This window comes from Coffea arabica, chromosome 11e (assembly GCF_036785885.1).
Source record: "Coffea arabica cultivar ET-39 chromosome 11e, Coffea Arabica ET-39 HiFi, whole genome shotgun sequence".
In the NCBI taxonomy this organism is placed as follows: domain Eukaryota; kingdom Viridiplantae; phylum Streptophyta; class Magnoliopsida; order Gentianales; family Rubiaceae; genus Coffea; species Coffea arabica.
In genome coordinates, this window is record NC_092331.1 from 54,637,452 (window position 1) to 54,649,550 (window position 12,099).

At 35.0% G+C, this 12,099-nt stretch overlaps 1 protein-coding gene across 1 annotated transcript; it reads right to left on the reverse strand.

The window, feature by feature from the left end:
* Positions 1 to 564: 564 nt before the first annotated feature.
* Positions 565 to 7,407, reverse strand: LOC113719138 (putative clathrin assembly protein At2g01600). Its single transcript, XM_027244217.2, has 15 exons — positions 7,151 to 7,407; positions 6,985 to 7,054; positions 6,472 to 6,569; positions 4,600 to 4,738; positions 4,323 to 4,450; positions 3,493 to 3,585; positions 3,297 to 3,347; positions 2,816 to 2,881; positions 2,657 to 2,722; positions 2,448 to 2,528; positions 2,274 to 2,354; positions 1,996 to 2,178; positions 1,818 to 1,893; positions 1,621 to 1,733; positions 565 to 1,165 (listed from the first exon to the last, which is right to left on the reverse strand). The coding sequence occupies exons 1-15, from the start codon at positions 7,238 to 7,240 to the stop codon at positions 812 to 814; spliced, it is 1,689 nt and encodes a 562-aa protein (XP_027100018.2). The 5' UTR covers positions 7,241 to 7,407; the 3' UTR covers positions 565 to 811.
* Between the last annotated feature and the right edge of the window lie 4,692 nt (positions 7,408 to 12,099).

Sequence of the window (12,099 nt, forward strand, 5' to 3'; positions counted from 1 at the left end):
CAAAAAGTGCTACAGTAATTATTTTTGAAATAATCTCCAATCCAAACACGCTCGAAACACATTATTCAAATAATCTCCTTTCAATTCGGTAATCCTTTCATATTTAAAAAAGCTCTCTCTCTCTCTCATGCTTGGTAACCACAATAATATATAGTTTTTTTGTATGATAAAAAGCTATCTTGTATTTTAGGCCCAAAAAACAAAAAAGACAAGCTAAGAACTATTTGATCATAAGCTAGTACTCATGATCTATTGTGAGAGCTCTCAAGAGACTAACCAGTATCTTGTGTTTTGCAGTCACAAGTTAGGAGACTGCAGTTTGAGGCTTATCTTGGTATTTCAGTTTTTGTGGGCGGCGAAAAGAAAATCTTGGCTCACAAATCTGGTTCAAGTTGATTGGAAGACTTTTTATAGTAGCAGACTTTTTACTGTGTTAAAGGAAGCTTTTTACAAGGATGCTGATATTAAATTGCCACGGATCTCATTCAACACAAAAAGTTCTCTTATGTAAAGGTTAACAAAATTAGCTGAGCAAATTATTCAGCATCTGCAAAGCAAACAACGTTTACACGAATGAAACAATAATATAAACCGATTTAATTCAATTGGCACAGATAATTTAGCACTTATTAATCGTGTAATCAGCCCTATCTAAAGAGTAGCATCTTCATTATCAATCAACTACCTTTACATTCTCAACACAAGCTGCAAAATCATATACTATCATGTGGATAAAATACACAAGCCCACACTCCGCTCTCCATTCCAAAATGTACCAAAATCAACTAAGCCGAATCGGCAACATTTTGTATTATAGAAGCCCGGTGCTCCCAAATGGATTGGTTGTCTGGGGATGCCCAACAGAATTGACAGGAAATGCAGTAAAACCAGCATCTCCAAAGGGATTTTGTTGGCTCATCATGTAGTGTTGCTGCTGCTGGTTCTGTGGATAGACAGGTTGGAATGGACCAAATGGATTTGCCTGAGGCTGAGGCATAGCACCCATTTGAACTGAATGAGGAGGAGGAATGTTATTTGACACTGCAAATGGATCGTGCACTTCAAACGGATTGGGGGCAGGTACTCCATACATTGGTTGCTGGGCGGCTCTATATGCTCCATCGTCATACAAACTATTGAGCGTGAGCGTGTCCAATCCACCAGCCTGCCAAAAAAAAAAAAATTTGCAGAATGCAACTTTTACAAATTGGATAACAATCAATAATCTCAAGTCACAATCAGAAGAAGCCATTTAGCTTAATGCTGACATTTCTATCTTTATCAACATTGGACATCACAAAGAAATCTCGAGCAACAATAGTCATTTCAGGTAAATTGGAGCTCAAGTTAGAGGTGCTTTATTCCATAATCTTCCCTTTCTTATCTGCAAGTACTTTATATTGACTTAAAATACCAAGTTTGTAACAGACATCATTAGACCTCACGTTTTGTTTCTAGACAGCAGAACTGATTAACTTGTCCAAAATATGTCATAAAAGCCAAATAATATCCAGCAACTATGGTACAGGATACAATAACAACCAACCTTTCACCCAACTAATCCATGGATTTGGAATCACATTGCTACAGAAAGGAATAGTAACAGTACAGAAGGCATACCAACTGCCTCTCCTGGGAGGACGATAAGTTGCTGGTGGGAGTAGTTACTAGGGCAAGTTCCCATCCTGTTGGGTCAAAGTCTTTTATTGAAGCAGAACTAGAATCTGTCGTACCTACATTGGCATGCATCATATGTTCAACAAGCAATAAAATTCAGACATACAGCTCATCGGAGAAACTATGCAGAAATTACATACCGGATGGAACTATGGCTAAAGCCAAAGCATTACTTTCCTCAATAGCAGATGCATCAGGTGAAATGGCATTTAAACCCTGAGAACGTCATATAAAAAATGAAGAAATGGAAACAGTGAGTTCATCAATAAGAAATGAACATTAGTGACTGTATAAAAACATATGAAGGGATAAGTCTACCAGCAAATCATCAGTATGCAACTTGTTCGCAGGTGGGGGTAATGGGGCAGCAACCGCAGCAGTTGAGACAGCAGCATCATCTAAAGGCACTGGCTTAGGTTCATCAGCCACGACTTCTGGTTCCTCAGAAGGTAAAGGTTCTTCCTGGGGTTTGTAGGTCAACAAAAGTCTTTCTGGGTATTCCTGAAGACAACAAATCATTGAAAGTAACTTCTCTGCAAAAAAAATGTTATTTTGATTATAGTTACTCCATTTGCACATTTAACAAGCATACTGACCAAGGGCTGCGCCGGAAGAGACACCATCTTTGGTGCTTCTCTTATGTACTCTTCCATCGTCACAAGAAAGGATTGTGGCGGCTGGTGACAAAAAATGACGTCATGCTGGGATCCTTTGTAAGAATTTATCACTATAATAATACCTACTCAAGAAAGAAAAGTATAAACTTCTACCTCTCGCAACACAGGAAACTGGAAATTCCTGGCAAGTTCTAACCCTTTGCAAACTTCATAAAAATCAGAAAGGCTTGCTGCCTGCAGAAAGATCCCGCTCATTGAGTGATACTAATGCCAGCTAAGATCCTCTGAATTCCAAACAACTTTGAAAAAAACATGAAAATTTTCAAATTTAACAAAATCCAAGTTAAGTTCAGAAACATCACCTGCTGCCCAGCTCTTTTATATATCTCAAGGGCTTTAATTGCTTCATGTCTAGGCATCTCAAAAAACTGACGGAATTTCAGGAAAAAGATTTAGCGGGCAAAAAATAAGGAGAATCTATTTGTCAAAAGAACATCTCAAAGGCACAATAAAAAATTCACCTTGTCAACAAGATTGATAATCCCATCATTTACAGCACAATAAATTTTAAAGCTCTCCTTGAGCACCTGGGAAAAACATATATCCAAATGAACCATAAGTAATATACAGAAAAAATCCCATTCAACTGCTATATTCAACAATAGACAATGTTTCCCAGCACAGGTGCAGTCTATTTTAATTTAAATTTTGAAATCAGTTATCTGTTTATACCCACGTAAAGCACAAGAGTGCGAGTACCATAGGGAGGAATTCCACTGGAGCGGACTTCTGAAGCATGGTACTTTACAGATAGAAAAGGTATTTCCTTCAACCATACTTTTCTTCACACTACCCCAAAACAGTTTTAATTTCTTCAATTTCTTGGTGACTAGAGTCTCGAGTTATATTTTGGAGCAAATTTGACAAAATTTTAACAAACAGGATAAATTGAGAAAATTCATATTTATTTAACAGAAGCTAAAACACTAAGATAAAACGTACCAGAGCTAAGGCATACTGAATTACATAATTGTGGACAGCTGCTCCTTCAGGCTGAAAAATGAAACAGTTTCTTAGTCTTAGTTACCTATGGCTCTTAGACATTTAAAATCTTCAAAAGAGCAGCTACAGAAACAGACAGTAAAAAATGACTAAGATTAAAAAAAAAGAACTATCTTCTAAAGAGTCAGAAAACTACCCGACATCCAATAAGACGATATAGCAGCTGCTGCAAAGAGGGTAAGTGCTCTAGAAGCTCTTCGCTATCCAACTCCCTTGTTCTGCTGTAACCCTGGGAACAAGGGCAAAGAAAATGATTTGAACACCCAAGAATTAAGACACAATAAACACAACTTTCAGTCGACCAAACATCACATGTTCTTATACATCAAGGCTTGGTCCTGTGAAGAAGGAAAAGTCTGAGCATACTTTTATCTTGTATTACTCACTATTCCCACAGAACAAAATCACATAGTTGAGAAACATCTGAATCCCTATTGCAGAAGAAAGAGAGAAAAAAGAAAGAGAAAAAACAGAGCCAAAATAAAAAGAAAAAAGCCTCAACATCTGAATCACTTTTGCAAAAATATAAGAGCCAAAAGAAAAAGATACAGGAAAAGAAATTGTCATCTTAGATTCAAGTTAGCATCAACTCATGTAGTCGAATCTTTTCTTTGAGTTGATTGAGGCTGAAAATATCATCCGCTCAGAAGGTTCTACTAAAATAGAATAGTCCCCCAAACAGATCTTCAATACTGAAACAATTCCCATAATTGAAACAAAGAAATTTTAATTATCAAACACTTCCACAGTACTTGATAGCTCAAAAGAGAGATCTCATTAAGATGAGGCACCAAATATTCTTTGAAAACAAGCAACAAATTGCCTATTCTCTCTCAAACATGTCTAACTGCATTCAGACACAAGAAATGCAATCATAACAGCTCCCTTAAGTATTAGAAACCTACACAGACAGAGAAGGGGAACCACAAGGCAAAGAGATAATAGATCATCATGTGAACCACATACCTTTTCTTGTCCTTGGGCTGGCCTAGGAAGACGCTCAGCTTCAATATCATACCTGAGAATCTTAAAGCATTCAAGTCGCTCTTCCAGAAAGAGAGCATAAGTGCGCACCCAGCCAGAGCAATCCCAAGCTAGAGAGAGAAATAAGAATAGAAGAAACCAGGATCAACTTAGAACACTCAAAATTAATGAATCTATAGTCAAACATAAGTTAAACAAACATTCATCAAAAAGGACATAAAAACAAAGGGAAATAATAGACAAAGGTATCCTTCAGTACCAATAGGGCTTGAATCATCCTTGAAATTGGACATTTGTAGTACATGTCCTCTCTGCTGGAAATTCAAAAGTTCTTCCCGGAATGTAGGATCACCTTCCCTCAAAGCCCTATGAATAACTATCAGTGTCTTCAATGCTACCTGTTAATACAGAAAAAGACTGTTAACAGACAAGACATCATTCTAACCAAGCCAATGAAACAAAAATCTTGTCCATAAACAAAATAATAGCAACACAAACCTCTCAAACACACTGTTCTTCAGTCTCTTTTGTATTTTTAATTTATCTTTATTTTTCTAAATCTTTTTTGATAAGTCACACTGGAATCTGGATGGATTAAGACCATTACAGTGTAGATCTCTTCCGATCACACCACCAGGTCTTTGGGATATCATACCTTCTAGAGGTAATTACTGTAGATTCACAGAATAAAAAGACTTCAATTGCTTTAAGTAGAAATGGACACTAAATCACACCCATTTTTCATCTCTACGTACAGTTGGCAATGTATAACATTTCCACCTAGAAATGCAGGACCAGTGAACAACAAAAGAAGGTGATGACTTTGGTCTTAAAATACTTTTTTAAGTTTATAAACATAAATATTACCACAGCAACATATGCACTACAAGAGAATGAATCAGATGTGAGACAACTATCAGCACAGCCCAAAACCGCAATACATGAAAAGAAGTTACTTTCAATCGCCCAAGGAAATCATATCTTGATGCTTCAAAGTGAAAATTACATGGAAGAAATGGAATGTAGAATCAATTTTCTTAAAACTCCTTGTCCTATGTACCATATGTAAACAGACTCCAACCACTTGAAAATTTTGACCACCTTCAAGCTAAATCATTGTTCCTTGACAAGATGCCATTAAGCTAAACGCCAAAAGACTCCACAAACAACATACCAAAGAAGAAGAATTATTAGCCATGGGCCAGATTAGCCAAACGAAAAAAGGCTGTAAAGCTAATACATAAAAACAGTATATGATATCTCAATGACCACAACTGAACTTCAACAAGATGTCAAAGTGATAATGGGTTAACAATATTCTTTGCATTGTCAAATCCTCAACCAGTCAAACTACATTTAGCTAGGGAAATAAGACTATAACTCCAATGAATTTAGATTTAACCATTACTTGAACAGATACGTAGCATAAATGAAGTGAGAATCATACAGCTGAACTCATATTAGAGTATCCTTTTCCACAGCCCATCTGCCCACCAAAAAGAGAATGACTACTATCCATGAATAAATTTTGTGGAAGCAAAGCTCAAACACTGAAAAGATATCAACCTGAACAAGGTATCCAGAAATGGATGTACTCTAGTAGTTAATAGTCTTCTTTACTCGCCATAGATAGGGCCTAGTCTCACTTTCTACAGTCCCTTCCCCTCCCTACTTCTTCTTTTCCCCTCCCTTCGTAAAGGTCTGACAAAACACTGATCAAATGCAACACCAGCAAATAAAAGATCAGTTGGGTGCTGGACTTGACCGGGACCTTGACAATTCACTCACTTTTGATCAGCAAAAAATGCAACTCTTGTTTCTTTGCATAGTAAGAGAAAAAAAGAGGGGGGGGGGGGGGTTCACCTTCACCAGTGAACTAACATACTTAGACTTTAAGCACACTGATATTCTAAATCAACTGATAATAACTACCTAATTCCAAACTTTGAGCACACCGGTATTGTAAATCAAACTAATAACAACTACCCAACTCCACATTACAGTCAAAAGCACAACTAACGCTACTGAAAGGGTCAACTGCAATACTCAGCTAAAAGCATGATGAAAAATTGCAATATACAATGATCACACAAAGCTAAAACATTTAAATTATCAGCAGAAAAGTTCATACCGTCCAATTATGCGTCTTTGCCAATCGCCTAGCAAGCGCATGTATGCAGTATGCAACATCAGCACGCGGTCGAACAGCTGATGTGGCAAGCAAAATTTCTGAAAGAAACAGCCAAAGCACAGCAGTCCAACCAGCAGTTCAGACATTTTGAATCTCACAAACAATAGCAAACACTCAAACTAAAAATTCAAAAAAATCCATCAAACTCTCAGAAACCAAACCCCAGTTCCAAAATTATTTTTTTTCCTTTCTCACCAAAGGCCAAGGCCAAGGCTAAAATTCGAAAGCCGCAAGCAAAAACTCCATTTCCCCACAAAAATATCCAACATTCCATTTTGTCCCAAAAACTCGAACCCCAAGTGGAAAGTTGACATATTGCTCGAAAAATCGAAAACCCATGTAAAAAATCCACATATTCTCCTCAATTAAAGCAAAACCCACAAAAATCTCAACCCAAAAATCGGATCTATTAATCCAAAAAATATATATAAGTGTTAATAAGTAACAACTCACTTCTAAGATGCCTTTCTTTGGGTGGACACTCGACATGATTAGTAGCCTTAACAATCGCCACATCCAAATCCTATATAAAAGAAAAAAAAAACCCAAAATTTGTTACTTCCGATGAATCAATCAAGAAAACTGACGACAGCCCATCAAATAAATCTTAAAAGGGTACCTTAAAATCGCTATTAACATGGGCAAGTCCAACTTTTGTTTGGTCCTTAAGTGCACCATAGGCTTTTCTCCATGTCTGAAGCGTCCCCATTTCTCTCTATTGATAAATAATACCAATAATCCTTCCCTCTGAAACCTTGCCGCGGAGATCGCCTAACCTCTCCTTCAGAATCGGGTAGAAATCGCTCTCTCTCCTTTTGTTAGAGCCCCAGAAGAAAAGGAGAGAATAGAATGGGAGGATTTTTTCTTTTTCTGTTTGTTCGGTTGACGGAGGAAAGAGAGAGTGGGGTATAGTTACTGTTACTGCGTGCTGTGCGTGTGATCTGACTGTTTGGCAATGAAAAAAGTTCAATTTGGCGGCCCCTTCCACACAGCCAGAGTATAATGAGTCATCATTAGTACAGCAAAAATTTTTGGGACCCATCTTAATTTTTTAATTTTGCAACTTTTTGTAGCATTAATAAAATAATTGTAATTCTAAAAGTTCCCAATTTTACTTCAAGCGATTTTTTTTTCCTTTAAATAGGAGACATTGATTAACAATTCCTCCATCTTATCATACTCAACCTTCTCCTTGCATTAAGTGATGTTGTTGACACTTAAATTTTATTAATAGCAATTTATGTCATGTTGTAAGTTATGAAAAAAATGGATAATACGAAATGTTTCATTAACAAAAAGTGGAGTTTCATTATTATTAATATTCTGTATTTCTAATATAGCACTAGACACTTGGTGATAAATTAGAATGACATGAGTATTAATTAGTGTAAAAAAAAGTATTAATTAGTGTTAAATTCAGCACTTGTAAAGATCCCTACAAGTATTGGATCTTCTAAGAAAGAACAAAATATCGGGAAAATATAGGAAATGTGTGGGTCTATTGTATTAGCCAATTGAGATTTATCATTTTCAATTGAACTTTCTATTTAGTCAATTGAGATTTAAATTGACTAGAAAAGGGCCATCCAATTTTTGCAAAGTGGCTACTACATAATACATGGTTCACATATAAAGTTTTGGGTTGAATATTCTTCCAATTGATAAATATAATGGGAATTGCATGAGTGATCTTCATTTGTGGTCTCCAAAATATTGAAATAAAATAAGAAAAGTGAAAAAATTATAAGAACCGTTATGAGCAAAGTATAATAGTATTGGATATTATTTCTCTTATATTATAAACACATTTTTCAATATTTTTTATATTTTTAATTATTTTATTATCTCACGCACATTACTTCACAAAAACGTTACGATAATTATTTTAAATAATACTCAATCACTCATTGTTTATGTATCTTGAGATGAAAATGTAACTACTCCTCTTACATGAGTTTTTTTTTTTTTTTTTTGAAGGACCTCCTACATGAGTTTAATAGTATTAATTTGATCATTGATGACGTAATAGTAAAAGAAGATGTGTTAGTATAATAATTTTGAGGGTATAAAGAAATTTTGAGGGTACAAAATAAGATAACAATATTTTGTGCTCATATGTACAGGTTGGAGCACATGAGCCACACAACTGGAACGATCAAAGAAGCCTGCACAAGAAGTAATCACTACTGGCTTTCGATTTTGGAATCTTTTCTAGACGTCCGGTTGATAATTTAACATGCTTCTCTTGGTTAATATTTTTCAGCTTTTGGGAACACTTTAGTGCAAGAAAGTAATGTGGCAAGCAAAGGTTACGTAGGAGGGCACAATTAGTCAAGAAACTAATCCCCTTATGATTTATTGGACTCCCTTATATATAAAGTTATAGTGAATTTGATGCAAGAAATGTACATAGCAAGATTCAATTCAAGAATCTTTAATTGCAAATTTTTTTTAATTATTTGTTGTTGGTCATATTTGATAATATATATGTAACTGAAAAGAGTAATTTGGATCCTTCATTAAGCGCAAAATACAGAATGACATTTTTTTTTTTAATGCTATATGTGATTTAATTCCTAATGATAAATAGTAAATTTTAGTGCTTTTCTTTAATGAGCGCGTTGGTATTAAATTAACTAAATAATGTAGTAAATAAAGGACAATGGTGGAATCATATTTTCTTCTCTCTTCTAATATCACTGTTTAATTATTAGTTGAGCCTTAATGTTATAAGATAATTAACCTCAAGGGAGGTTAGTGTAATCTTCAAAATTTGGAGGAAGGCCAATGAAATAGTTAAAAACCTCAAGGGAGGTTTCTGAAATTATAGTGAATTTGATGCAAGAAATGTACATGTCAAGATTCAATTCAAGAATCTTTACAGTACATTGTGCAAAATTACACCATATTCATGAATGAAGCGTTCAAGCACACTTTTCTGCAAATATTTCCCAATAACTAACAAGAAATGAATGCATGCATAATCTTCCACTTCATACCTCTGGGTTGGTACAGAAGAAGAATAGTAGGAAACATGAAAGGGTTTTCATAAAATAAAAAATGCGATTTGCATGGTTTTGTTGAGTAGGCTGCGTCATAGGTTCAGTTGTATCTACTTACCATTCAATAATAATAATGTTTATTAATCCTTCTTGTGGGATTTAAGAAAGGGACAAACAAGATAAAGAAATTAAATTAGCAGAGGATTAATTACTCCTATATTATTATTCTATTGTTCATTGAATAATGTACACGTGCTTCCAATAATAGGTGGAAAGAAATAAAATATCAAATTGATTGATCACAGAAACCAATCTGAGCAGTCGGCAGCAGCTGTTTTCTTGCAGCTTTGGTGATTCCACCGCCAACTTTAGCTTCTTTTCTGTTCTTTTTGTCTAAAATGGGGAAACATGGGAAATTTTTCTTTTTAAATTTTTTTTTTTTTTTTTGTTTTGATTGAGAAAGCAAATCACCATTGAGTTTCTGCATAGGGTTGCTACCAAAAGAAATTCAAGTCATCAATAAAGAGAAAAATTGATGAGGATCGAGCTGTTATCAGTGACGTGCATATCTTCTCCTTCTCCTTTAGACAAATAGATATCCAAATTCTGTCCCTTTTTTTTTTTCCAAGCATATTGAAATTTGTCCCTCCAATTTCTTTAGCAAAATTTAGTTTACTCTTTCAAGTCACATCTAATCCCAATTTCTGCAAGCAATTTTTGATACCAAAACTTGCAAACTTGACAGCTGATACGTAAATGCAATTGAAAAGTCTCTGTGTGGAAAAAAAAAAAAACTATAACACAGTTCTGAGATGTAATGTATATGAGATAAATAAGTACTTGAAAAATAGATAAAAAAAATATTCTGTAAAAACTCAAGAATCTTTTTCATAAAAAGTAACAATCCAAACCGAACCTTATCTTGGGTAATTTTGGGTGTACTAATTTACTGTTAATTTGTTGTCATTTTCTACGTCAGATTGAGAGGCTTTACCATCATCTTTTAAGGTTTGCCTCCAAAAGCACATTTATTGTTTTCTGCATGTATAACTTTGTCCGTGGAAACTTTTCTTTTGCTTCCTATAATGGGTACAAAACTGTAATGATGCACATCCAAATGAGTATGGCCTGATCTAATTATGCAAATATACATTTGAATTTAGAATTAGATCATGTATAATCTGGACTAATATTTTTAAAAATTGCTCTTTAACCTTCGAGAAATTACTTGATTCAAGAAGTTGTCCTGAGTCGCATCTAAATCAAAACACTTGGTAGGTTAAGGATGTTCAACAACCTTTTATGAAGGGTTCTTCTAATGCATTCTTCTGAATTTGTTGCTGAAATATTCAACCTCTGCAAGATAGAAGTAAAGCCTTTGACCTAAAAAAAGAAAAATAAAGAAATTAGGTCTCCCATCCTCGTATCATAGTAATTGGAAGGAAGGAAGAGAACATGAGTCGAAAAGAGAGGATGGCAGTCAAAAAGCACTTTCAATAGAATTCTTGAAATGAAAGCAATTTTCGTGACAAATGATAGGCAGGTGGATCAATAATGAATGATGATACAAGAGTTGAGTTCAAGAAATCTACCAATCCATCCAAGATTTCACGTCCAACAAACCTGATTTGCTGGCTGAAGGAATAATCAGAGAACAGTACTAGCGTCACTTGCCAAAAATGCAAGAAAGGATTCGACTATTTCTGGATATTTGATGAATTATTTCCCTTTCCACCGCACTGTCATTAGTGAAATCCACAATGCCTTAGATAATTTATGTGTATTAACAAGTGTCACAATGAAAAAACTGGTCATCGATTGCCGTAGACAAAAATCCCAATGATGTGATTGCCGTTTAAAGGGAAAAAATGAACAATGCCCTGTTTGTTTTAACGGGTTATCAACTTATAGCATTAGATCATCTAGTCATCCGGCATAAAAGGTGGAGACAAATGTAGATGTCAAAGGGTCTCTGGTCATAGAACAAGAATATGTTTTTGTTTGGCTGCCTTTGCTCTTCTTCCCTGCCTAGATTTTGTTCATATCCTCCAAAAATAACTACTAGAACAGTGGAATTCAGCTCTTGTTGAAAAAGATAATAAATATTAATTGACTTGTTATTCATGACTTTTCTCCCAAGTGGACTAAGTCTAAAGACTTTTTCTTCTTTTGGGGGTGGTTTTAAAACAAACGACAGTTGTTAACCAACTTTAACATGCTCTATTTCCTACTTGTGTGGAGAAATTGTCCAATCACCACCTTCTTAATTAAGTAGAGAAGTGAAAATTTCTTCTACTAGGTTTTTTGGATTGTAAGGCTCCTCAGACCCCCGACTTCTTCAATAGGTTCAACAGATGTCCAGTGACGGAGCCAGGATTTTTTTTCTTGGAAGGCCAAAATTTTCTTAATATGCTATGTTCAAAATAATTTTCATCCATTTAAATATATGACATCTAAAAAAAATCAAATATTAACTTTAATTATATATATATATAAACTCTCATAATAAAAACTAAAATTATAAAAAATTCGGGGAGGTCATGGCCCTATCAGTCCCCCTTAGCTC